The 22781-nt window shown below is 39.6% G+C and overlaps 1 protein-coding gene across 1 annotated transcript; it reads right to left on the bottom strand.

Annotated features, from left to right (window-relative positions):
• Positions 1–1309: 1309 nt before the first annotated feature.
• SERPINI1 (serpin peptidase inhibitor, clade I (neuroserpin), member 1) lies at positions 1310–22370 on the bottom strand. The gene is made up of 8 exons (XM_009070144.1): positions 22102–22370; positions 20628–20858; positions 17802–17996; positions 16814–17018; positions 9823–9920; positions 4249–4335; positions 2531–2620; positions 1310–1603 (listed from the first exon to the last, which is right to left on the bottom strand). The coding sequence occupies exons 1-8, from the start codon at positions 22349–22351 to the stop codon at positions 1527–1529; spliced, it is 1233 nt and encodes a 410-aa protein (XP_009068392.1). The 5' UTR covers positions 22352–22370; the 3' UTR covers positions 1310–1526.
• Positions 22371–22781: the final 411 nt, after the last annotated feature.

The raw sequence follows: 22781 nt of genomic DNA, 5'->3' as shown, positions 1-22781 counted from the left end.
ATTATGATTTTTGTCTAAATTTGAATATAAAAACTGTCTCTCCAAGTCCAGTCTGTAATACACTAAGGGTAATAAGCAACAGCAATGCACTAGAGAGTCCCAGGTTTGAAACAATTCAAGGAGGGATGGCTGGAAATGTGTGCCCTTTCTGCAAGGGAGCATAACCAGCCTCCATGGAGAACATCCATCACGTCCTGGTTTGACCTGCATGATTTGTACCAGCAGTAGAAAAAGAGTGAACAATGTGTCAAATTTTGGAAGTTCTCCTTGCAGGAATAACTTTGTGAGCAATATCTAGGCTGTTCTGAAGGGAATGAATGCCAGAGAAGCCCATAACTGAAGGTCAGCCAATATGCATTTGTTCCCATAGAATTCCAAAGACAAAACTCCTATTGACTGAGAAGAAACCCACTTATTATCCAAAGGTTTGTATTTACGATCTGTTTCAAAGGAGCTCCTCCCTCCTTTTCTCTCTTACCTTTTTAATAACTTCAGTTCTTTTTGTACTCTGCACAACGAGGGAGGAAATAATTATATGCCCCTCTGGTGCCAAAGGGCATTTCTCCTCCTCTTCCAAATGTAAACACCAACTAATTCCCCTGCTGATATTTACTTGTGGTGTGTGTCATTCTCCTCTCTGTCAGTTTATTCTCATGAAAACGTTAGAAAATAAAAAGGATTCTGTTGCTCCTTTAGATATTTATTTATGAATAGAACATTTTTAGACACTCAGTATTAAGGGTTGGAGTTTTTTTCCTTGGAGAAAGAACATTCTAGATCCCTGAAGTGAGATCCTGAAAAGCTCAGGTTAGAGTAGAACAACTGCTTTGGGGGAGAAAAATATGTCCACACGAATGACACTACTACTCAACTATTTTACTTCAGCCACGCACAAAGCTATTTTACACTGACTAATCTCAAATATTCATGCAATCAACTTCTGTTGTCATCACCAGTTAGGGAAGGTCAGTGGCAGAGGCACATGCAGGAGCATCCAGAAAAGCAACATTTCAGAAGCACGTGGGAGAGTTCACACAAAGTCTACCACAGAGAGTAAAATCCACTTGGCTTAATTTGTTCCATTCCCTCTGATCAAACAGCTCATTGCAGGCTGTTCCCTGCTCTGATAGGAACACTGTCCACATGTAGTTCTTCAGCTCTAGAAATTACCATCAAGGTTTGCCATTTGCATGGTTCAGAGCTGCATGTATTCTGCCTCTGTCTCACTGATCAGTCTTTGGACTGTAAAAAAATTACAAGTAATGGATTTGCAGTTTTCTGCTTTACAATGCACTAGAACAAGAAACAGTTGTTAACATGTACACAACTTTATTTTAAGGACACAGCAATCACAATGACAGGAACAGAACCATTAACACTGGAAGCTTTCCTCTGGGAACTGACTTGCACATAGGTAGATCCAGAAGCATTTTAAACAGTATCTTGGGGGGAAAACACAGCAAACCTTAAATATATTAACTTCAAACTTTATGTGCTTATTTCCTTTTTTTGGTAGCTGGTGGCAGTTAAAGCTTTTCAAAGTCATGGCCACTTGTACTCATTGCTTCAGGGTGCATTACCCTTCCCATGAATAACACAGTACCTGTGGGAAAAACAGGAAGGGAAGAAGGGAAAGAAAGATACCAGGATTGAAATGAGAAGTTGAGGTTCTAAGACTGTGACTACTGATAAGCTCTAGAGCATGTGGTGCATGATTTTTAGAGGAACGTATGTTTCAGAACTTGGTAGCCATGAAAGGTAATGGCTCAACAGCCCTTTTGGAGCACAGTAACCAACCCTGAGCACCTGGGCTATTCTGACAAGAAGGGGAACCATCACAGCTCTTTTTCCAAAGGTTTTTAACCTTAGATTTCTACCATAGGAATGAGCTTTCAGGTTTTACTTATAGTTGTTGGCAATTCCTCTAACTACATGCAACAACAAGGCCTGTGTAACATTGAGAAGTGCCCCAAAGTTCTATGCTGTTCTGACTTAAACTTGTCTTTTTGGGGAGGTTTTTGTATATTGAGTAGAGCACAAGTACAGATACGCTTTTCCAGATACATTTTTGTCTCATTATATGACTACAACAGCAAGGATACTCTAGTTAATCACTGCCCCTTTTGCTAGTGAGTGCTGCTCTCATCCCTCACCTGCCACAGAACACTTGGAGAGCACAACAGAATTATTCATAACTGTAATATCTGTCCATTATGCAAATCATTTGGTACTGGGAACATATTTCACTGGTCTTACTACAGCCAAGCTCTTAGGGAATGCAATGATTATGGATATTCAGGACAGTAACATTGTGTTCTCAAAACTCCTGGGGGTTTTTAATCAAGTAATTGTGAATGTTTTTCAGGGTTATGCCAGATTTTGGTGTCTCACTTGTATAAACATTAAGGGGACATAGAAAAGCCTTTAAATATTAGGTATTTTAAGACAAATTCAGGGAAATTCCTCATACAAGGGATCAAAACTTGCTCATGTACTATGAAAGATTCAGTAGAGTCTGAAGCATTCTCACCTGTTCTTCTATTTCTGACCAAAAAGAAAAAGGGATGGTCCACTATTACTTGGGGATACAGCACTGCCATCCTGCTGATAGCAATCATTCCTGTAGGAAAAAGAACACAGGCAACTTGTTAAACAGCACTGCACATTCTCCTGCTCTTCACAAGACATACTTGTGCAGCTCCTGAGCGGCCACTGAAGTCCCACACTCAACACTAAGGTCTAGAAAACATGTTGTATGAGGAGCAGCTAAGGGAGTTGGGTTTGTTTAGACTTGAGAAGAGGCTCAGGGGTGACCTCATGGCTCTCTGCAGCTCCCTGACGGGAGGTGGAGAGAGGTGGGGGATAGTCTCTCCTGCCATGGCTGCAGGGAGAGGACTAGTGGGAATGGCCTTGAGCTGAGACAGGGCAGAGTCACATTAGATGTTAGGAATTACTTTTTCCCTGTGAGGGTGGTTCAGGCACCGGAATATTGCCCAGGGAGGTGGATAAGTCATCATCCCTGGAAGTGTTTAAGAGGTGTCTGGATCTGGTGCTGGAGGATATGGTTTAGGAGTTTAGGTTAATGATTGGACTCGATTATATTAGAGGTCTCCATCACCCTTGATGATTCTGTGATCCTAAGTGCTACCAAGGAAAAACCTAACTGAAAATGGAAGAGAGCTGCAGACTAATTGCCTATTTTGGCTTTAAGAGTGATTAACAATGCAGAGTGCTGCAATTTCCCAGGCTGAGGGAGCAGCTTATAAATTTAAAGATCCAGAACCTTAAGAGGAATTATGGCTTCTGCTCACTTGTAGAAAGAAAGTGCACTGCGTTAGCCAGCACTGCTGACCTGTTTTACACAGCTCCAGCCTGAGGTGGAGAGTAAAAGATAACCCTTAAAAACTATGGAATATGCAACAACTAAATGGGCTGATCCTGCAGCTTTTAGCTTGAGTTTTTAAATAATACAGAGGTTGAAAGCAGAATTAACTGAGAATCAGGCAGAATTTGTCTCTTTGTTATTTTTATCTGGAGACGCCTAGATTTCTCCTGGACATTATTATTCATTCCCAGTGTTTCCTTTACTTTTACATTTTCACTTCACTCTTAATCAAGACTCAAGCATTCCAGTACGCTCTGTCCATATCAATGACACAATTCAACTCACACCAGGGAAGGAATTTTTCCTTCCCTCAAAGCCTGGCACAAGCAGAGGCAATTAGAAATACATATTGGCAACTAATGTAACTTATTTTCAGGAAAACCATGTGTAAGCCTACCACTTGCCCCAGCACTAATAGGGGCCAGATATGGCTCTGCATTCAGCACTTCCCATCTTGCATCTCTGTTTATGAGCTTATTAAAATGCAATTGCAACAACTCTCATTTCCTCCTAACCTGGATGAAATGCCTCTGACCACCTCAATTAGCAGATGAAAAACGATGAGTGCTGAACTTCCAGAAAGGAAATATAAATTGCTGTCTGTACTCTCCTGACAATCAGACAGAAAATAAGGCAGAAGAGGTTTTTCCACAGGATGCTCGGAATTATTTGTGAAACACAACATGGTAAAAAAAACATGCCAACACTGCTCATTTCCAGAATTCTCTTCCAAAAGCAGGACACTTCCTATGCTGTGTCTCCATGCTATTTAGCTTTCCTGGCTGTACAGCAAGTCAGTTGAAAAAAATAATTAACACAGAATAAGCAGACATTTGATTTAGTTCTGCTTTTCAGTCAGGTACCTGAGGCAGCAGCAGCTTCTGATCCTTCCTCATTAACTTCTAGAAATGCCTTGTGCAATGCCTTTGCAAGGTAAAGTTCCTTGTTATCTGGAGAGGAAAAGGAAACATATTTCAAGTGGCTCAACAGTAAGATTGAAGTATTAAAAAAAACCCAAACACTTCCTAAAGCTCCAACACTATTATCCACCTTCTATACCAGGTAGAGAAGGAAAAAAGCTTTGTTGCATTAAAACACTATTATCCACCTTCTATACCAGGTAGGGAAGGAAAAGAGCTTTGTTGCATTAAAATACCTTCTGCCAATAGCTTTTAATAGCATCATTTACCTCACTTAAATTTGTAGTGCTCTCCCACACCATGGATATTAAAATAGCTCAGGACTGCCTAGAGCACCAGTATACCAGAGAGGATAAAAAACAATCCTTGAACACAGGATTTTAAATATAACTATTGGGAAAAAGGATTATGGCATTATATGGCAAATACTGAGACATAAAGAATTTTATTACTGCATTAGATACAATAACAGACTTCCTCCAGGAAAATTAGATCTTTTATTTCTTCTTCCTTTAGATTAAAGAGAAGATAAATATTTATTGCAGGAACCAGCGTGGAACTAGTTTATTTTCAGTCTTGTTTGTTTTTCATCCTTCTTTGTCAGTATTTTAATTTCAATCCAAGTCTTCTCCTGCTTAAATCAGTAGATGTGTCATTACTTTTCTTTGAGGCTAAAGGCTCAGACCACTGGAACACTTATCACTTTGCAAGAAGCAAGACACATATCACCGTTTAATCTGTTTGACTAAGTTCCATCAGTAAGGCATAACAAGGATTAGAGTTGCATTTCTTGTACTTGCATAAGCCCCACAGTACTGACAGAGCACAAATGGCAGTTGGCAAAGGAGTAAAAGCTTTCCCAACAGGGAGATACACAACCACAGAAATCCAATCTAACCACCCCACTGAGACAGCCATTCCAGTTTGCATTGCTGATCCTTCACAACACATTCCACGCCAAAACTCCCGACTGACTAGGAGAGAAAGTTTAAGACTGTTCTTCTTGTTACCCATTTATTTTGTCTCTCACAATGGCCACTAGTTCCAATCCTAAAGCCAGCCAAACCCACAAGAAGCAGCAGTTTGAAATGTCTCTCCCCAGCAGATCTCATTTCTCCTCCATACACTCAGCACTGAAGTTCAGCTGCTTCACTTCAACTGCACCAACAAAACCCCCAAATCATCCCCTTTGGGGCTGTGTGTAGTAGAACATACACAAGCCTGCTAAAAATTGTATTGGCTCTAGGCTTCAATTCCAAGCCTTCATTAATGCTATCCTGAAAGCTGGGATCAAGTTTCCACCCTGTGACTTTCAAAAATGGGACATGCAACATCTATTTATCTTAATCTCAAATAAATATTCATGTTTAACAACAAAGAAATTCCCACTTTGCCCAATCATGTTGTTCACTCTTGTTTATTACAGCACTTAAGCCTGATCCTGTGACCTGGAATATATATTCACAGCAATACTCCCTATTTTCATTCCCAATTCTCTATTTTGCTTAGTGAGGTGGTGCTTATGGAACTCCAAGGTATATTTCTCATCAGTACACTCAGCTCATCAGAAGATTAGTCTCATCTGATGAGCTTAGAGACCTGAATTCTGACAGCATAAACATTGCTAACATTTGCCATCAGGTATAACAGATCCACTTGTTCCACAGATCTAACAGATCCAAGCACTAAAGAACTCCAACATTTTAAATTGACAGGAACACAAGTGCCACTGCAGATGAGACCAGTACACCCAGTTAGTCCAGCACACTGCACCAGCTCTGCTGTTATTGTATATAGTATTGTTGTTGCTTCAGAAGATGATACAAGTCATCCTACAGATGAAAACTACAGCACAACTTAGAAGAGAAAAATATCCTTTCACCCAGCATGTGCCTTATACCCTAAAGCAAGTTTCTAATCCCCAGAACATACAGAATGCCTTTATTTAATGTAGTATAAATTGTTTGCATTGCTCTGAAGCCATTTTATCTTTTTTTAATGCCACCAATCTCATGACCTCAAGCAATAACCACAGGGATTTTTGCTGGGTAAATTTCCATAAGAGATGCACTTTCTATTTGTTTTCTATTTGTTGCCTTTCACTTCATTGGGTGTCTTTGTCCTTGGATGAAGAAAAGAGCAATTCCACATCCCAATCTATTTTCTCTAGATCCTTCTCTTTATATTGCCACTAGCACATCCCTCCCATTCATCTCTCCCTGAAGTGAATGAATCTATTTTCATATGAAAGCATAATGTTGTCACTGAGTGCTAAGGCAGCTTTCTCTTTGATCTAGTTGGTGATTGTCACATCTCTGACTGCAATGCTCCAGTATCACACATCTCCCCAAGATTATACATCTCTCCTTATGGCTCTCACTGGGGACAAGGTGATGCTCACCTGAGGACCTGCCATCATATAATTTTTCTTCAATAGCTTCTTTGAGTGTGGATTTTCATAAGAACCAACAGGATTTGATTGTCAGCATCTCAGGAAAGTCCCATGGGGATTTGGTGCAGGACCCCAAGCCTAGATACCCACTGATGTGTGGGAGGGACCTGAAGCTTACTCCTAATGCACATGACTGTTAGCATCACACTTCATTTGCCATTACACTCCATATGGCTGCAAACTCCTACTCAGCTGCCAACTGGCTGCTCTGCAAGTCTCATTTTAAATAAATCATGGAGGTTTATTGGCTCTTCCAGCTTAGGTTGTCCCAGAAAAATTATATGTACGTCAGTCAAGACTTCAAAGAGCTATTTATTGGACTGATGCTCTTCTGACTATTTTATATTGTGAGAGTAAGTCACTAAGATCACTTCACTGCTCACTGCCATGCAGGTCACCTTGCAGGAAAAGCAGCTGCCATTTCAGACTGAGAAATATTATAATGATTTGAAAGAGAAAGGGAATTTTAGTACTGAAATCAGTTCAAAGGTAAGGCTTTAGTGGTGTCAAAATCCTCAAGCAGCAAGTTTATGTGCTGTGTAAATTATAGAATCCCAAATAGCAGAAGTTGTTTCAAGATTGTTTTCAACACCTGATGGAATCATAGGTGTAAGTAAAGCCTGTCAAAGTCTTGCTGAAAGTGAGAGTCACAATACACACGACCTGACAGCCAAATAGGAATGTCCTCCTACTCACCTGGATAATTGACAAGGAACTTAAATTTCTGCAAGGGAGTAACACTTAAAATGTGCATCTGGATGAACACTTTCTCTTTGGTTGCTCAGCATGCAGAATTCCAAAAGGCAAAGCTAGTTCTTTATTTCAATTTTTTCAGATTCAGTGCAAAAAGCAAAAAATTCTGAATATTGAAAAGTAAGTCTGTAATCCTGTAATTTGCTTTATATCCACTAAACCTACACATAATTTTTGCTGAACTCTCCAATATGCCTGGATCTGATGCCAGGATTAAGGCTGCTGTTGACATTGAAGGCAACTTCCCTTGACAGTAATGCAAAAGCCAAAGCAACAGGAGAGGAGGAAAAAAAGTACCTTTAAACACAACAGGATTTCTTCAAAACCTCCTTACCTCCTTTCATTTATGATTTAAGTCTTCTGAAATTAAGTGTCCAGACAAAGATTTTGTTCAAATATCTGTATTTAAGGCTTCATGAAGTGCCAGATGTTCCAGAGGGCTGACCCTAAGATGATGTAAACTGGTTTCCACCTCCCTGTTGCCTGACACTCCATTTGGATGCTTGTGCAAGCAAACTTCCAATTTTTTTTCATGGTTTTTCTTCTCCCTTTCTCCCTCCCCATTTTACATTGTGAAAAGCAGAAACAGGAAATATATTCTGTATTTTAATTACTTAAATTTCATTTCCACAGCACCACCAGCAGTTTTCATTAAAGACATTACTCCAAAACAATTTTTTTTATTCTTAATTGATGAATGACCTTTTCATGCCCTTTGCAGTGAAAAGCAGCCGAGTTATGGCAAAACTCCTGAAATCTCTCTGCACACTGCTCTATACTTAACTAACAAGTTAATGTTTAAATGGCAGAGGAGTTCATCCACTCATGCACAATGTGATATTTTGATTTTGTACAGTACAATTGTCACAACTAGAAAACTCTGAACAAACCATTAGTCACATGGATTGAAACACAAACATGTGATCCTTTCTGCCAACCTCTTAACTACAGAATTAGACCTTGATATACAGATGAATTTTACATGGAATTAAATAAGGACCAGGCACTGCCTTTGTGGCTCCATCTCCCCTGTGCATTTTCCATTCTCCTTTGTACTTGTCCTCCAGTAAATAATTTTCTCTATAGAGAGCAGAATTTATTGGAGAGCTGACTTGCCTTTGAGAGGGCAGAGAAACTGAAAGGGTTTTTCTTCAGAAAAAAATGACATTTCTTTCAAGGATTTTTCATTTATTCCAGTTCTTTTCATATTAGCTAACTTAAGATTTTCCCACAATTTCACTGGAAAAGTGAAAGCAGCAAACAGTAGAATAAGCTGCATGACACACTATAAACAATATCTCAAACTTAGCAAAGATGAAAGGAGATGAACATCACAAACACTTCTACTACACATTTTAGAGGAAGCTTTGCCTTTATGACCAACAAGTCACACAGGTGTGATTGCTCCCAGGGAGAGACAATTATGAACAGGTTATTTTCCCATCAGCTATGGACCTCCATGGCTGGTCAGGTAGCAATACATGGAGCAAAACAATCCAAAACCATCCAGGGAGCAGTGTATGGGCATAAATTACACAACCAATGACAGCAGTCTAACACTGGCCCATACTTCTAGAGAGAGGCCAACTGAGTTTCCCAAAAATTCAGGTCTAGACAGACCATACTGGATACACAGCTCACCTGGCACCTTTAGTTATGCAAGAACAAAACAACTTCTCAGCATCTTTGTGCCACTTCAACACAGAGAAGCTGTGGCTGCCCCATCCCTGGAAGTGTTCAAGGGCAAGTTGGACAGGGCTTGGAGCAACCTGGGCTAGTGGAAGGTGTCCCTGCCCATGGCAGGGGGTGGAATGAGATGATCTTTAATGTCCCTCTCAACCCAATCTATGAATACCTTTTATGAGGTGTTAATAGCATAAATAACTCATTTCCACCTGAATTTCTAAATGTATTGGTTACTTCTACTACTGAGAAAGTGTTGACAACATACTGCACCAGGCAGGCAGGATATGGGACTAAACTGCTTTTATCTCTGAACCCTTCTTTCCCGTGCTGCTTCTACACAGCAGCTATCTGGGGAGGTGACTAATTGTGTAACAGCTTAATGCTCTTAATGCTGTGAACAAACAGCCTCTGGAGACATAGGATGACAACTCCTTTGGTGTGTGAATCCCACCTGCCATCAAGGCACTGCAGCCATATATTGCTCTAATGTGGATGTGTCTCTTGCATGGTATCACACTTTCTCTCTATTCCTAATGAGATCCAGGTCTGAAATACTCAGAGTAAACTTTCCCAGGTCAAAAATATATTTCCTCATATATCTGAGAGACAACACAAGAAGCTCTTACCAGACATGGCAGTGAGGTCAGCACTACTGCTGAACAGCTCTGTGATTCCCAGACCTCTCCAGACATCTTTCAGATCAATTTCCTGTTCTACTGTGAACCTGGAGAAAGCAAAAGCAAATTACAAAAAGCAGGATATAAGCACTACTTACTGTTATTAGAAGGTTAAAATTTCTAGGTAATGACAATTGAAACATCAAAGATAAATAATGCAAAGTAGGAGATTCAGTGCTAGTAACACCTTCCAAAAAAATGCTTATAAACCAATTACTCACAGCTGGATTTTTTTCCCTAATACAGAAACAATCAAAAATATGCTAATGGTATGTACACCCTGACCATAAAACCTCAGTGCAAAATTATGCAGTAGCTAATGGAAATGTTTACTTTTTCTACAAGAGGTTTACTATAAAAACCAAATTTAATTGCACAGATACTAGAACAGAATATCAAATGAGGCAAAGGACTGCACAAACTTCAACAAGAGCTGTTGGCAAAGGAGGAGTAAAACAGATACTCCATTTTTACTTTGACAGTCTAAGCAAAGACCAACAGCTATGAATATGAATATAAAGCCTTTCTGCCTCAGCTTCTCATTACTCCAGTGGCAAAATTTTAATTGGGTTTTGATTGTGAGCAAAGAACAAAGAAAACAAACAGTTGTTAGTGTAAATGCATAGGTGAGTGTAACCTGGCAGGATTGGCTTGCACAGCCTTGTTCCAGGCCATGTTAGTGTGCTGGAAGGACAAACATCTATCCTGAGGGCAAGATTTGGGCAGAAGCTTGTTCCATTTAAAAAAAGCTCCTGGTTTTCAAACAGTATAAAAGCTATGCTTGGTGTCAGTAAGACAAGAAAAAAAAGAAAAAGAAAGACTTAAGTCCTTTCTGTGTGGCCAAAACCAGACTGGACAGCTGGAGAAACAGAGGAATAATAATAGTCAGAACAATAATAGTTGCAGCCTCAGCCAGAAAATACCACATGTCCACAGATAAACAGACCAACTATAAATGTTTGTATGGGATCTCTGTAGAATGACCAAAGCATTAGGGACTTATATTATGCTGACAGTGATTGGTTCTAACTGTACAACAAAAAATATATAGTCCATAAGGTGTTGTCAGAGTTTCTCCAGCCACTGAGTCAGGAACAACTCTGCAGTTACACTTCAGCCCTTAGTGATGGGACAAATAAGTGTTAGAACCAAACAAAATACCATGTGCTTCTGTGCCATTTCCTTTTTCAGGATTTAACTTTCTCAGCTACATAGAAGAACATGTTCTTTTCAGGAGAAAGTCTAGCCCAGAACTCGGGGCAGAACACAGCTGATGCAGAGCTGATGTACAACACCTCAGTGTGTACAAGCCTTGGCAGCTTGAAAAAGAGGAATTTGGATCTTCCTCACTTACAACATCTACATGAAATGAAAAAATTCCATACACAACCTACATATGAATGCCATTAGAAGCCAAAAGTATATGATGGAGTGGGTATTATTCACTGTCCAGAGAATAATTTTAGGAGTTAAAATAAGATCTGGAGATAGTTCAGGATTGATAAATCACTGAAGGCATTGTAAATGTTCACATATCCTGTCCAGTGCAATTCCAAGACACGCCGGGAATAAAAACATGAGAACTGATTCATGTGATCTTATTGATTTGTCAGTTAACAAAAGAATCAGAAGAGACCAACAAAGACTTATGTAGTGGAAGAAGCTCCTCATGGTGTTCTGGCATGCTCTGCAGCAGTGTGGCAGCATTGGTTAAAGGCCAAAAAAGAAAAGGAAAAAAAGGCATTATTTAAATGAAAGAGTTGTAGGTAAACATATAATGACCTGAGAATGAATGAGAGGATTTTAGGAAATGGAAATGTGTTCTGTTAGCTTTCTTCTCTTAGAAAGCTGTGGACACTCACCCTGGTCAAAACCTACCCTACAAATACAAGGCAAATGAATGTTAAAAATGGATTTTATAAAAGTTTCAGACTGTGTTTCCCTTTTTGAATTTTATTTCAACCCAGTATTAAATCTATCAAGGTTTCAACACAATTTAGGTAGGAACAAGCAAAGTCACATTAGTAAGGAGCATCAGGATAGAAAATCAGCATGTAAAGTCTGTATGAAAAGCAAAATTTGAGGTAAAAATAAGAAAAATAATTGCAAAGAAAAAAAAGGGGGCATTTTTTTCCAACTGCAGAGTATCACTACAAGACACAAATGGAAATCAGGTGCGTTTAAGCCTGTAGACTGTAAGACAGGAAACACATCTGCTCAGAGATGGATTGTGAGCCAGGAAGCAGGTGTGGCAGAGGATGCTTCAGCTTACTGATCAAGGGAGAGGTTTGGAGATGTTTTGGGGAAAAAAACCAAACTTGTAAAGCCTCAGCTGCATTTGGATCTGAAAAAAGGTGAAGCAAACAAGTTGATTGGTTCTGTTCCTAAATAATCCCTATGTGAGGGACAGCAGCAGTCACTTAGCATTGAGGTTCTATCCTGTACTGAAACCTCTAGAAAGGCAAATACCAAACAGGTACCTGAGTGAATCTCTCCACAATACTTACAGAAGTGAGTTCCTGTTTTTTTTATGACAAATAAAGTAGACCAAAAATATCACATCAGCTGTATAAATATCAAACAATCCCTCCACAAGAATAAAACTAATTAACTCCCTTCTTCCCTTTTAGCTTTGCCCTATGGTAAAACCCCACTCCAAGCCACTATCCCAAACAGTCTTTCCCCTCCTTTCTCACAAGCTCTGAAGAGCAGAGTTACAGCTGAATTATTAATGAGATTTCCAGTATTTCAGCTGACATCAGATCCAGAACAGAGCTGCTTTCCACTTGGAAATTTCATTTGAGGCTACGCAATCCCACCCAAACATTCAGCATGAGTTACCCTCCAGTCACATTAGGATTTCTGGGCATTCCTTACAGACAGTGATGTCAGTATTCGAAATCAAAGCTGACAACCTACAACACAGAACTGACATTCCATCTCATTTCTGAGGCATTTGCTGTACCTTCAGACTTTGGGAATGCTGAGCTACACATACTACCCCTGACACATGCACTGCTTGTTGCATATAATGAACCAGATGGTCATATTTTTTTCCCCCAACAATCTTTTTAGGTGCTCCTGATGCTAAAAATACTATGAAAAAAATCAATTTAAATACTTCAGTATCAGAAATCACAGAACAGTTGCCAGTGAGAGTTTTAAAAACCACAAAGGGAAGTCTGAGGAACAGACATTGAACAGAAGATTAGATTGTGAAACCAGCAAACAATTCTCTGGAGAGTTGAGGAGAGAATCAGAATATTTTAATGAAATTTCAAACTTGCACAAGCATTAGATGAAAATTATACATTTATGTCACTGACTCTCCTGCAGTTATGTAGCTGAGCCTTTTGGTTTTGCATAGAGCATTACCATACCACACCAGGACACCTTTCTTCTGTTGCAGAGACTTTTAAAAGAGCAAAACAGATGGTTCTATCTTTTTAGATGCTGTGCAAACCTTCCCAAATACTGATTTTTAAATGATTTTTAGATGCTCAGAATCCACAGGACCAAGAAGGATCAGGGTACACTTTTCTACTTACACAACAGAAGTGAACTACAGCCTAGTGTGATTCATCCCAAAGGCTGTAATTTCAGAAATTACCAAAGGCTCTGAATGAGTAAAAGCAAGAAAATTCCATGTTTTCAGATTGGTTCTAACAGATTAAATTCTGCAGAACAAAAGGCTGCATTGCTTGACATCAATATTCTTGCCTGGAGCACAGACCCTCAGGAGATTAATCCCTATTTTCACCCAGCAAGCAGCCTCCAGAGCCAAGCTGCCAACTGCTATCAATTCCAGCATTTGGGCTGGAATTCCAGCCAGGCTGTGCTGAGGTGCTGGAACCAGCCTGCAAGATTTAATAGCCTGAAAACAAACAAGCAAGAGAGCAAAAAAAAACCCCAAGAACAGCAAAACTAACCAAAACATCCCATTCAGCTGCTCTGGGCAGGTGAAAGGGCAGGCTGTGGGTCTTTCTTGGGCAAGATCCTTCCATCCATGGCAAAATATGGGATTGGAGAAAAACGTATTTCAGTGAAACCGCTTTATGCCTCTTCCCTAGCTGTATCTCAAGACCAATCCACATTGGCCCATTCCTCAGGAAAAGGGGACTCGAAACAGCATGTTATTAAAAAAGGAAAAAAAAAAGAATTCCTGCTTTGTTTTTTTTATTTGGATTTGGATTTTTATTGGGTTTTATGGGGATTTTTGAGTGGTTTGGTTATTTAGGTTTTGTCTCTTCTAGAGAAAACAACCTTCAGCTAAAACCACTTATCATTTTGACACCATCTAAAACATTTTTAAGATACTTTAAATGTACAAAAAAAGCTAGAAGGTCATTATAGAGATTTGGGCACACTAGAACAATCCCTAAGAGGAGATCTGCAAATTGTAGCACTGCTCTTAGCTACTAGTTCCTCCTATGCTCTTCAAATAATTTATGTTAGAGAGAGACAGCTTTGTAAATTAGATTCATGGTCTGCTTCACTCCTATGCAAAAAGTGGATTAAAATGTTGATCATTTTAGTCTGGGTTAAGCTGGAAACAATGATTTGAAAATGAAAATGAGAAAGTATCATTTAACAATTCTGTACAAATCTCTCCTTTGCTATTAAGAGGAATAATACACAATTCCATTTGCACACAGATAATGCAGACAGAAATTGCAAAGTTGTGATTAACTCTGCCTTGGTTAGTCATACAGCTCCTGTTACAAATGTATAAGTTTAAAAAATGTTCACTTTATAATTGGATAACATCTTTCAAGATATAAAAATATAATTTTATTCCACCACTGCTTTCAATTTCTCAGTGGACAGAGCCTGGAGGCCACATTTCATAACAGGCTTTCCTGAGTCAGAGCATCAAATATTTATGAAGTGTTTATTTAGAGCATTGACAAAACCCTGTAGATCACCTCTGATTCGCAACTGGAAATCCAACACCTTGGGAGCATCTCTGTAGTTTTTGGAAGGAGACTGCAGTATTACCATATAGAACTTCAAACTCAAGATAGTTATCTTTCATAACCTGAAAATGCAGAAGGTAATTGGCATGTGGTTCTACCTGGTTTGCCTCTGTATAGATTTAATTTGCAAGTGTTTATCAAGGTTCTTGGATAAGAGTGACAGGTATTACAAGCAGCCTGAGGGCAGAATAAATAAGGACATTTTGTGATCACACAAAACCCAGGCCTCTGTTTCACAGCTGAGAACCTGCTTACAGGGAATTCTGGAGTCTCTGCTCTTGGTTGGGAGCAAACCAAGCCCCAAATCACCTATATAAAACTTAATTCAAGTCATAAATGTAATTAGTATGTTTTCAATGCCATTCATGTGTTTAAATACCTAGATTAGTGAAATGTGGGAGCTGGTTTGCACAGAGTCTCTCTGATCAATGGAGAGAGATTTCTAGAAATGCTTTGAGAGATGATGTCCAACTTCAGCACCTGATGCACCAGCTAGGAAATGCTCCAGTTACGAAAGGAAAGCTTAAGGGATGGAAGAATCTTACTTTACTTCTCATTAGTATGCAGGAAGGTCTTCCCAGGAGGAACAGCCTAGGAGAAATTCCCCTCCCTGCACCTTAGTGGACTGCTGATACTTAAACCCCTGGGACCTGAAGCTCCAAGAGAAAACAAACAAGCAAAAACCCCAGGAACAGTGCCTGCAATGCAGCTCTGCTGCTCTCCAGCTTCTTCAAAGGCACTGTGACCTAACATAAGAGAGAAACTCTTACCATAGGGCAGCGAAGAATGGCCCCAAAATGCTGCTGTTCCCTCACCACTCTGCCCTGAAGGCTTTGCAGGGAAGTGGAATTCCATCTTGACTTGGAATCAGGGCACAGTGACAGCACCAGTCCATCTCAGTCTAATTTATCCTGGCTAGCCTTGTTTCCCTGTGCTCAGCTGCAGTCAGCTTTGGGAAAGTGGTCTTTGCTTTGGGAAGGAAGCTGAGGAACTGCAGGGAGTCTTAACATGTGAAATAAACCAAACTCAAACCTCCAAGTCACCTGCAAACAAACAACTACTTGAATGATGAAAAGGATTCACTAGACTGTATTTTTTCTGCTGCCACTTACCCACTGCACAGTGCCACAAAAGAGAGTAAGTAGAAGTGATCTCCATCAAACATGTGCCTGATTATTACATAAACACTTCCATGAAATCATTATGAATCACTCAAAGGACACTGTGATCCAACTGCACATTGTTAGTGACATTTAGTAGTAAACAAGTCTGCTACTAAGTCAAGCATAGAGAAAGCCTGAAAAATACTTGGAAGTGGATGAAACAGAATTCTAGGAAAGATCTTCAGTGGCCTATGTGAGCTAGTCTGACACTGAGCACACACCACCTGTGTCTGCAAATGAACTGACGCAAGTTTCATCCCTTCTGGGAGTACCACCCTGTTATTCTGCTGTTCCTCTAAGGAAAAAGAAACCAGCACTTATTACAGCTCAGCAAAATGCCCAAATTGACTGGAATTACCTCTAACACTCAACCATTTGTATCTACGCAGACACACACCACTAGAAGGTCTTAAAATAGCAGCACACAGAAACTTAATTAGCACCTTAATGAAACATTTGATAGTTCAGACTTGCAATATTTCTGTGGCTTCTGTCTTAATGGAACATATCCATAATGTGTGCTGCAATACTCTGAACATCATTCCGAGTGGATATGCTGCTGGTGAGGAAACTTTCCTTTCTGGAGGTCTCAGGTTAGAAATGTAAATGCAGTGCTCATCTGTTGCTCAAATAACCATCACTCTGCACTGCAAATCCCTTGGGCTTTCCTGTCAGAGCAGCCTTCATGTGTTGCTGCATGACTGAGGCTGGAGCAAGATGTTCAAGTTTTCCCTATCCTGCTCCTCCAATCAGTCTAGATGCAATCCTTCCCCTTCCAGTGACATGGGAGTGTGTTCTCACCTTGGTAAATACACCTCCACTTTTTGCTTCTTGACAGAATTAGCCCATTCATTAATCAAGGAGGCTTTGAGCAGTGGTTCCAATGTGACCAGTGGAACTTCCTGTCTGGAAAGGACAATCATCATACTAATCTCATCTCCCTCATAAGGGATTTCCAGAACTTGGTAGATGCCACCTGCTTCGTTGGAGCCATCGCTGAACTCTCCTGCAACATAAAAACAACACAAAACCTAGTAGGAGTATTTTCTTTTGTCTTCACTGGAAACAGGGGGAAATAGAAGCCTAACACTAGGCAGTATTTACTAGATACTGGAACTAAAAATTACCATTTTTGTTCTGTATAGAAATTATATTGGTTTGTTGATCATAGGATTTGAGGCTTACATTTGATTTCTTAAAGAATAGAAGCTTGGGCAGTCACACTTGTATGACCTAACTGCCACTAGTTAGACAGAGAGAAGTCTAAAATTTAAGGCTGCCAAGACTTTCATGGGAATGGGCAGAGGTTTTATTAGGAGACATAATTTTTCAGTGACGAGGCTGAGTAAAATGCTGCCAATGCCACACACTGTAGAACCCACCTGGAGCTGAAGCTCAAGATAAAACCAATCATTAGTTCTGCTGCTCCAAGAACCTCTATTTTACCTTTCCAAGGATATTACAACAGTAATGAGCAAATATTATTCATTTCAATATTTAGCACAGCATGAGAAAAGTACTTTTGTGATAAGCAGGACTAGCTCAAGAATTGTAAAGAGGTGAAATACAATGGATCAACACTCTGAAATCCACTATGTGGCACCAAATAGGTCATTACAAGTGTTGCTACCTAGTTGTAATACACACATTAGGAGAGACATCCAAATCTGAGTCCCTTCATATTAAAAATTCTAGGAGAAAGAACAGACAACAATACAAGTGAGTATTGCTGCAAAAAACCCATTGAAGGAAGGTTTACTAGCTTTACAATGCTAAAGGTCCAACTCACCATAGTAAAACTCTCCCTGCTGGTACATCATTGGAATTTGCACTTCACTTTCATCATCTTTAGTGAAAGAAAAAGTTCTTGTATTTTCAGGTCTGAACTGTGACTTCCAGTTGCCTTTAAAGTAGACTGCATTGATGAGAGCCAAATGAGTTAGGGCACCAAAATCTCTTGAAGACACAAAATCTTTGATCATACCTAAGGAGAAACCCAACTGTCAGTCTGCATGTCAAATGGAGCAGGAAATCCAAACTTAAGACAGCTTGAAAAATGCAAGAAAATAAAAAGCTGTGCTAACATGTAATTTCCAATTCAGATGTTTCATTAAATCTCCAATTAAACTGCCAGTGTTTTGTAAACCTAAATCACAGTGTAGGTGCAGAAACCCTTCCATCAAGTATAAGTTAGTCAACTGTTGCTTTATCACTATTAAAATATATCCCACAATGAAACCATGTGGAAAAAAGGGTCACATAAGGAATGTTTACATTGGTGATATGAAACAGTTCAGCACTTTGATCTTAAGGTTAGAACTTGCACAAACTTTGGCTCCAATCCAGAGAAGCACTTAAATGGGTGCTGGATTTAAAGGGTGTAAATGCATCCATTGGAAATACATCTGGGCCCATTTTGAAGGAAGAATTCAGTTTCAGTACTGCCTCACTGACTTCAAAGTAAGGACTAATCAAGAACCCCCATAAATTCACAGCATTTGTTCCACTCACATTAGATCTTGAAAAGCAAAAGAGAAAAACCATCTAGCATCTGCTCTGTTCATGGGAGGTGTGGCAGCTGAGCAGGGCAGCTGCTCTGCTCCTACTCCTGTAAATCATTTACATCAGAATACAGGCTGTTACCTGCTTTAGCTCTTCTCAAATAGCTTCCTTTTCAGCCCAGGCATCTCCAGTTTGGTAAATTTGGTGCACTGACCAGATCTGTCACTGTTCTTGAAGGATTACAGCCTACTTCAGAGAGCTTTCCTGCTCACTTCTATTTTTAACTGACATGGCAATGAAAGGTGTTAAAATAAACACATTCCTCACTCTGATTATTACTCCTTAATGCATGGTTTAAAAAACAAATTAATTCTGCTTTCTGGAGCATGTGATCCTGACTAACTGCTGTGAGATTTGGCTATCACAGGGCACTATTTCTTCCAGGTTGCTGTTTGTGCTTCGTTTTACTTGGAATGAGGTGTGACTGATACTGCCATATACTCACCTGGGGTTGGATAAACTAAAAGGAAACAGTAAGAAGGAAAACACTTTTTGAGATTTCTATTTCTATTTTGTATGTCATATTCCGTTATCTTTTTTCAGCCTCATTTTAATAAACTTAGGAAACGTTCAGAATTTTTCTGCCCAGAGAAACCTCTGACAGTTCTGTTTTCTGCTCTGAGCCTCCCTCCCATCATGCTTAACATGCTGGAACTGGAAAGCTGCCTGTCCTGTGCTTCTTTCCTAAGGAGAAAATAAGCCTTCTCCTCCCTCAGAGCGGCCAGGCAGGAGATTGAGTGGTCAGAGACCAGCTGAGGGCTTGTTACTATCGAAACCTGATGGTAAGAGCCCCAGAGCTGCCTCTGTTAGCCCTGCACAGCTCCTGCCAGGGCAGTGGCTATGAGCCTGGGCAGCACACAGGGCAGATGCTAAGCAGAACTTGCTGTTCTTTCTAGAAGAAATAATTTCCCTTTTCCTTCAGACAGACACCACATTTCCCTGAAAACACTTTGCAATCTGCTGCATCACTTGCATTCCATCTATTTCTGTAGCCTGAGCTAAAGGGCAGAGTTTGTTATGAACATAATAGCTGCCATGTTCCCTTGGAAAAAAACACATCATTTCCAAAATGGAATAAAAGCATTACATGAGGTGGTTTTCTACTTTGGAGCCATACATTTCCAGGAGGCATTAGGGATGCTTAAATGCTCAGACTACATGGGAATGTGTTAATTCCTCATGGATGATTCCAATCCCTTCAAATTTACAATGTCAGAGACAGACCCTCCCTGAATTCTTCTTAAAATATCACCTTCAGAGTGGGTCAGATGAACCAGAATGAGATTATGCTTTGATCCCTACCACAAGGACTAACCTCACTCCTATACCCTGAGAATTTGCATGTATCCAGCAAATGTCACCTCTCTGGGATCTGCCAAGCCAGTTGAGTACTGCATCTTGCAGCTCTCGATGTGCTTATTTACAACAGTATTTTTGTGCTTACTCCCTGTTGCAAATTTGTGTTGTGAAAGTGTTGACAGTCTTCCTAAAATCAACTACTCTCTCAACACACTACCTAGTTTCCTCACATTTCAAAAGATGACATTACTGAGTCTGATTTTGTGGCTCAAAATTAACTTTTTTTAGTCCCCAATATTCAATTTCTCTGTAGCCTGTAAGTATGAGTTCCTCAGAGAAGTGGTGATACTGCACACATCCAAAGCATGGGCCAATAACCCCTTTGTAGACAACTTTTCTACCATTAGCAAAAATATTTACCATTTTAAAATATAATTTAATACCAAAATCAGTATTAAAATACTATTGAAATTCCCAATGTTAAAACACTCTCATTCAATAAATGTTAGAGGTACTTTCAGGTAAGACCAGAGAAAAAATATTCCAATAGATACTACATGATTAACAATGACTGATATTACTTAGGACAGATCATTCCTACACAAGAAGAAATAGAAATACAAGAATTCTTTTAATGGGAGGAGAAACTTCAGTCCCAAACAGAACAGCTAAAAACCAAGGCAACAATTCAACACCTGCTTTGGAGACAGAACCATTTCCTGAAGAAGTGTACAAAAGAATCAAATGGACTTACTGTTCGTGTGATTCTCCACCCACTTGTTGATGTGTGTGGCCACAGCTGCACTTTGGCTGAAATCTACATTCTCTACTTCAGCTTTAAAGTATTTTTTCACCAACTGCAGGAATTTGTCACTGACATGGAATCCATTCTGCACATACATAGAGTTGGCCATATCCAGGACATAATGACTTTCTTCAGCAGTTGCCATATCACAAAGGTCCTTCAGGAAGGTAAACTCTTCACCTGAGGAAAGCAAAACAGCTTCAGTGATTCAGGAAAGTTTTTCCATGGGTTTTTTTTCTGCTGAAAATTCAAAGACATTTTATGCAAAAAAACTTTTTTTTAAATTAACTTGTTTCTAAACCTACACAAACCTTCAGATCTGAAGGGATAATCTACAAGAACATATTACTTAGAGCTTAGTTTTTCTACTAGCTATAATTAGCATAATTAATGAGACATTTGGATCCCATCAGAGACAAAGCTGTCAATGGATATCCTTTCAACACCCCAAGAGTAATTAAAAAAATTACTCTTACGAGTCACATTTGTACGTTTTGTCATCACAAATCCTTACTAGAACTTTCAGTACATCCCAAAAGACAGTTGTTTAAGGAAAAATGAACTTCTAGTTCTCAAGCTAAGGACTTGCCACAGAATCCCCTCTGCAAAACACAGGCCTAGAATTTCCTTTGTGGGGCGGTGCAGAATCATTTGCTTGGGTAATGAGGAATCCTGAGTGGGATTAACACACACTGCTTTAAGATAGGAAGTTTGTATTGTAGCATCATATACTTGAAGCTGAAATTTCTAACTTAAAAACCAACAAAATAAACCTTAAAAACTGCAGAAATCATGGGAATGCTTTTGCTGAATACCACTCATACACTCAAATCAACTGCATAATTTCTTCAATTACAGCTAAGGGATAATTGAGTATTGTTTTAGAGACAAATTGTAGAGCAAATTTGTGCTATAGCCTCCAGGGAGAGGCATCATCTCCGCAAGTAGGACTTGATCACTGTTCAGAAATTCCTCCCCAAGATCCTTCCACTGAGGACTTGAAAGTCCAGTTCATTGTATGAATAAGTAATTTCATTTTCAAACCAGTTACTTTGATATCAGTAAGCAATTTTGCTCAAACTACTACCTTCCTTTTCAGGTTTCTTTATAATCCCCAAAAAAGATGTTCCTAAAAATCTTCTTGTAACTCTACAGAGGCAAAGAGAAGCTTATTTTGCAGACAGATCCCCAGTTAGCTGTAATCACTGAAGATTCAGGTACCCAAGCCAGGGTTGTGTGTCAGCATCTCTCAGCTCACGCAGAGCCCACTGAAACATGTGTCAGCATTCCCAGGACATCCACAGCATGCCAAGTGATTAATAATCCATGGACATGACTAGGCCACTTCCATCCATGTTCAGACATCACCACCTGTTTCCTTAAGGCAAAAAGCTCCATAGCAACACATAATTAAAAGGTTTACCATTTTTTAAGTTGTCAAAACCCAAGGAATGTCGAATTTCTTTCAAAGTGGTTCCATGGGCTCCAAGCTCCACCATTCCCATGGCTATTGCCATGCTCAGAGGAGAGAAGAGGATATTCTCATCCTCTCTGGTAGCTCTCAGCTGGTTGTAAACATTCACAGAGAGCTCCACAATGGTTTCATCAGGAAAGTTGGTCTTGAAGGCTTCACTTTGCAAAACTAGCAAAGACAACAGTCCAAGGAAATACATGTCTTGAAATTCTAAGATCTGCAAGAGAAATTTTAGAGAAAACAAGCAAACTTTGTTTAAGTAAGACAAGATTCAACTGGAGAGAAAAAACTTATAGTAAACTTTATTCCTAAACCTGTGTGGAAAAACCTCTGGTCAGAATTCAATGCACAGTGCAGTTATTTGGAGGAGACACTAATACATACACTGTTCAAACTCAAGCAATGATCTATTTTCAAACAAAATTAACCTACTTCATTGTGTGACTATATGAGCTTGAAATCCTCCAAGCCCCAGGTTAATAAGACACACATGGCTTTTATACAAAATGACCCCAAAGACAGCAACAGCTTTCCTCCTTCACTGTTGAATTGTGCTTCTGTGTGGATTTAGCAATGCTGATCTGGAATAGGTTTGTGTTTCTGTATTCTTCCACCAGAGAGACCCACAA

This window comes from Acanthisitta chloris, unplaced genomic scaffold, assembly GCF_000695815.1.
Source record: "Acanthisitta chloris isolate BGI_N310 unplaced genomic scaffold, ASM69581v1 scaffold17472, whole genome shotgun sequence".
Lineage (NCBI taxonomy): Eukaryota > Metazoa > Chordata > Aves > Passeriformes > Acanthisittidae > Acanthisitta > Acanthisitta chloris.
The sequence above is the reverse complement of the archived record's forward strand: the minus strand, read 5'-3'. Positions and strand labels throughout refer to the sequence as shown.

What these genes read in the sequence shown, in the direction of transcription:
- SERPINI1 (XM_009070144.1), bottom strand. Translation starts at nt 22,351, where the DNA reads ATGTATTTCCTTGGACTGTTGTCTTTGCTAGTTTTGCAAAGTGAAGCC. An exon ending in GGTGGAGAATCACACGAACA is followed by an intron (nt 17,997 to 20,627) that starts GTAAGTCCATTT and finishes GTTTCTCCTTAG; the next exon opens with GTATGATCAAAGATTTTGTG. An exon ending in GTGGAGGTGTATTTACCAAG is followed by an intron (nt 9,921 to 16,813) that starts GTGAGAACACAC and finishes TGCTTTCTCCAG; the next exon opens with GTTCACAGTAGAACAGGAAA.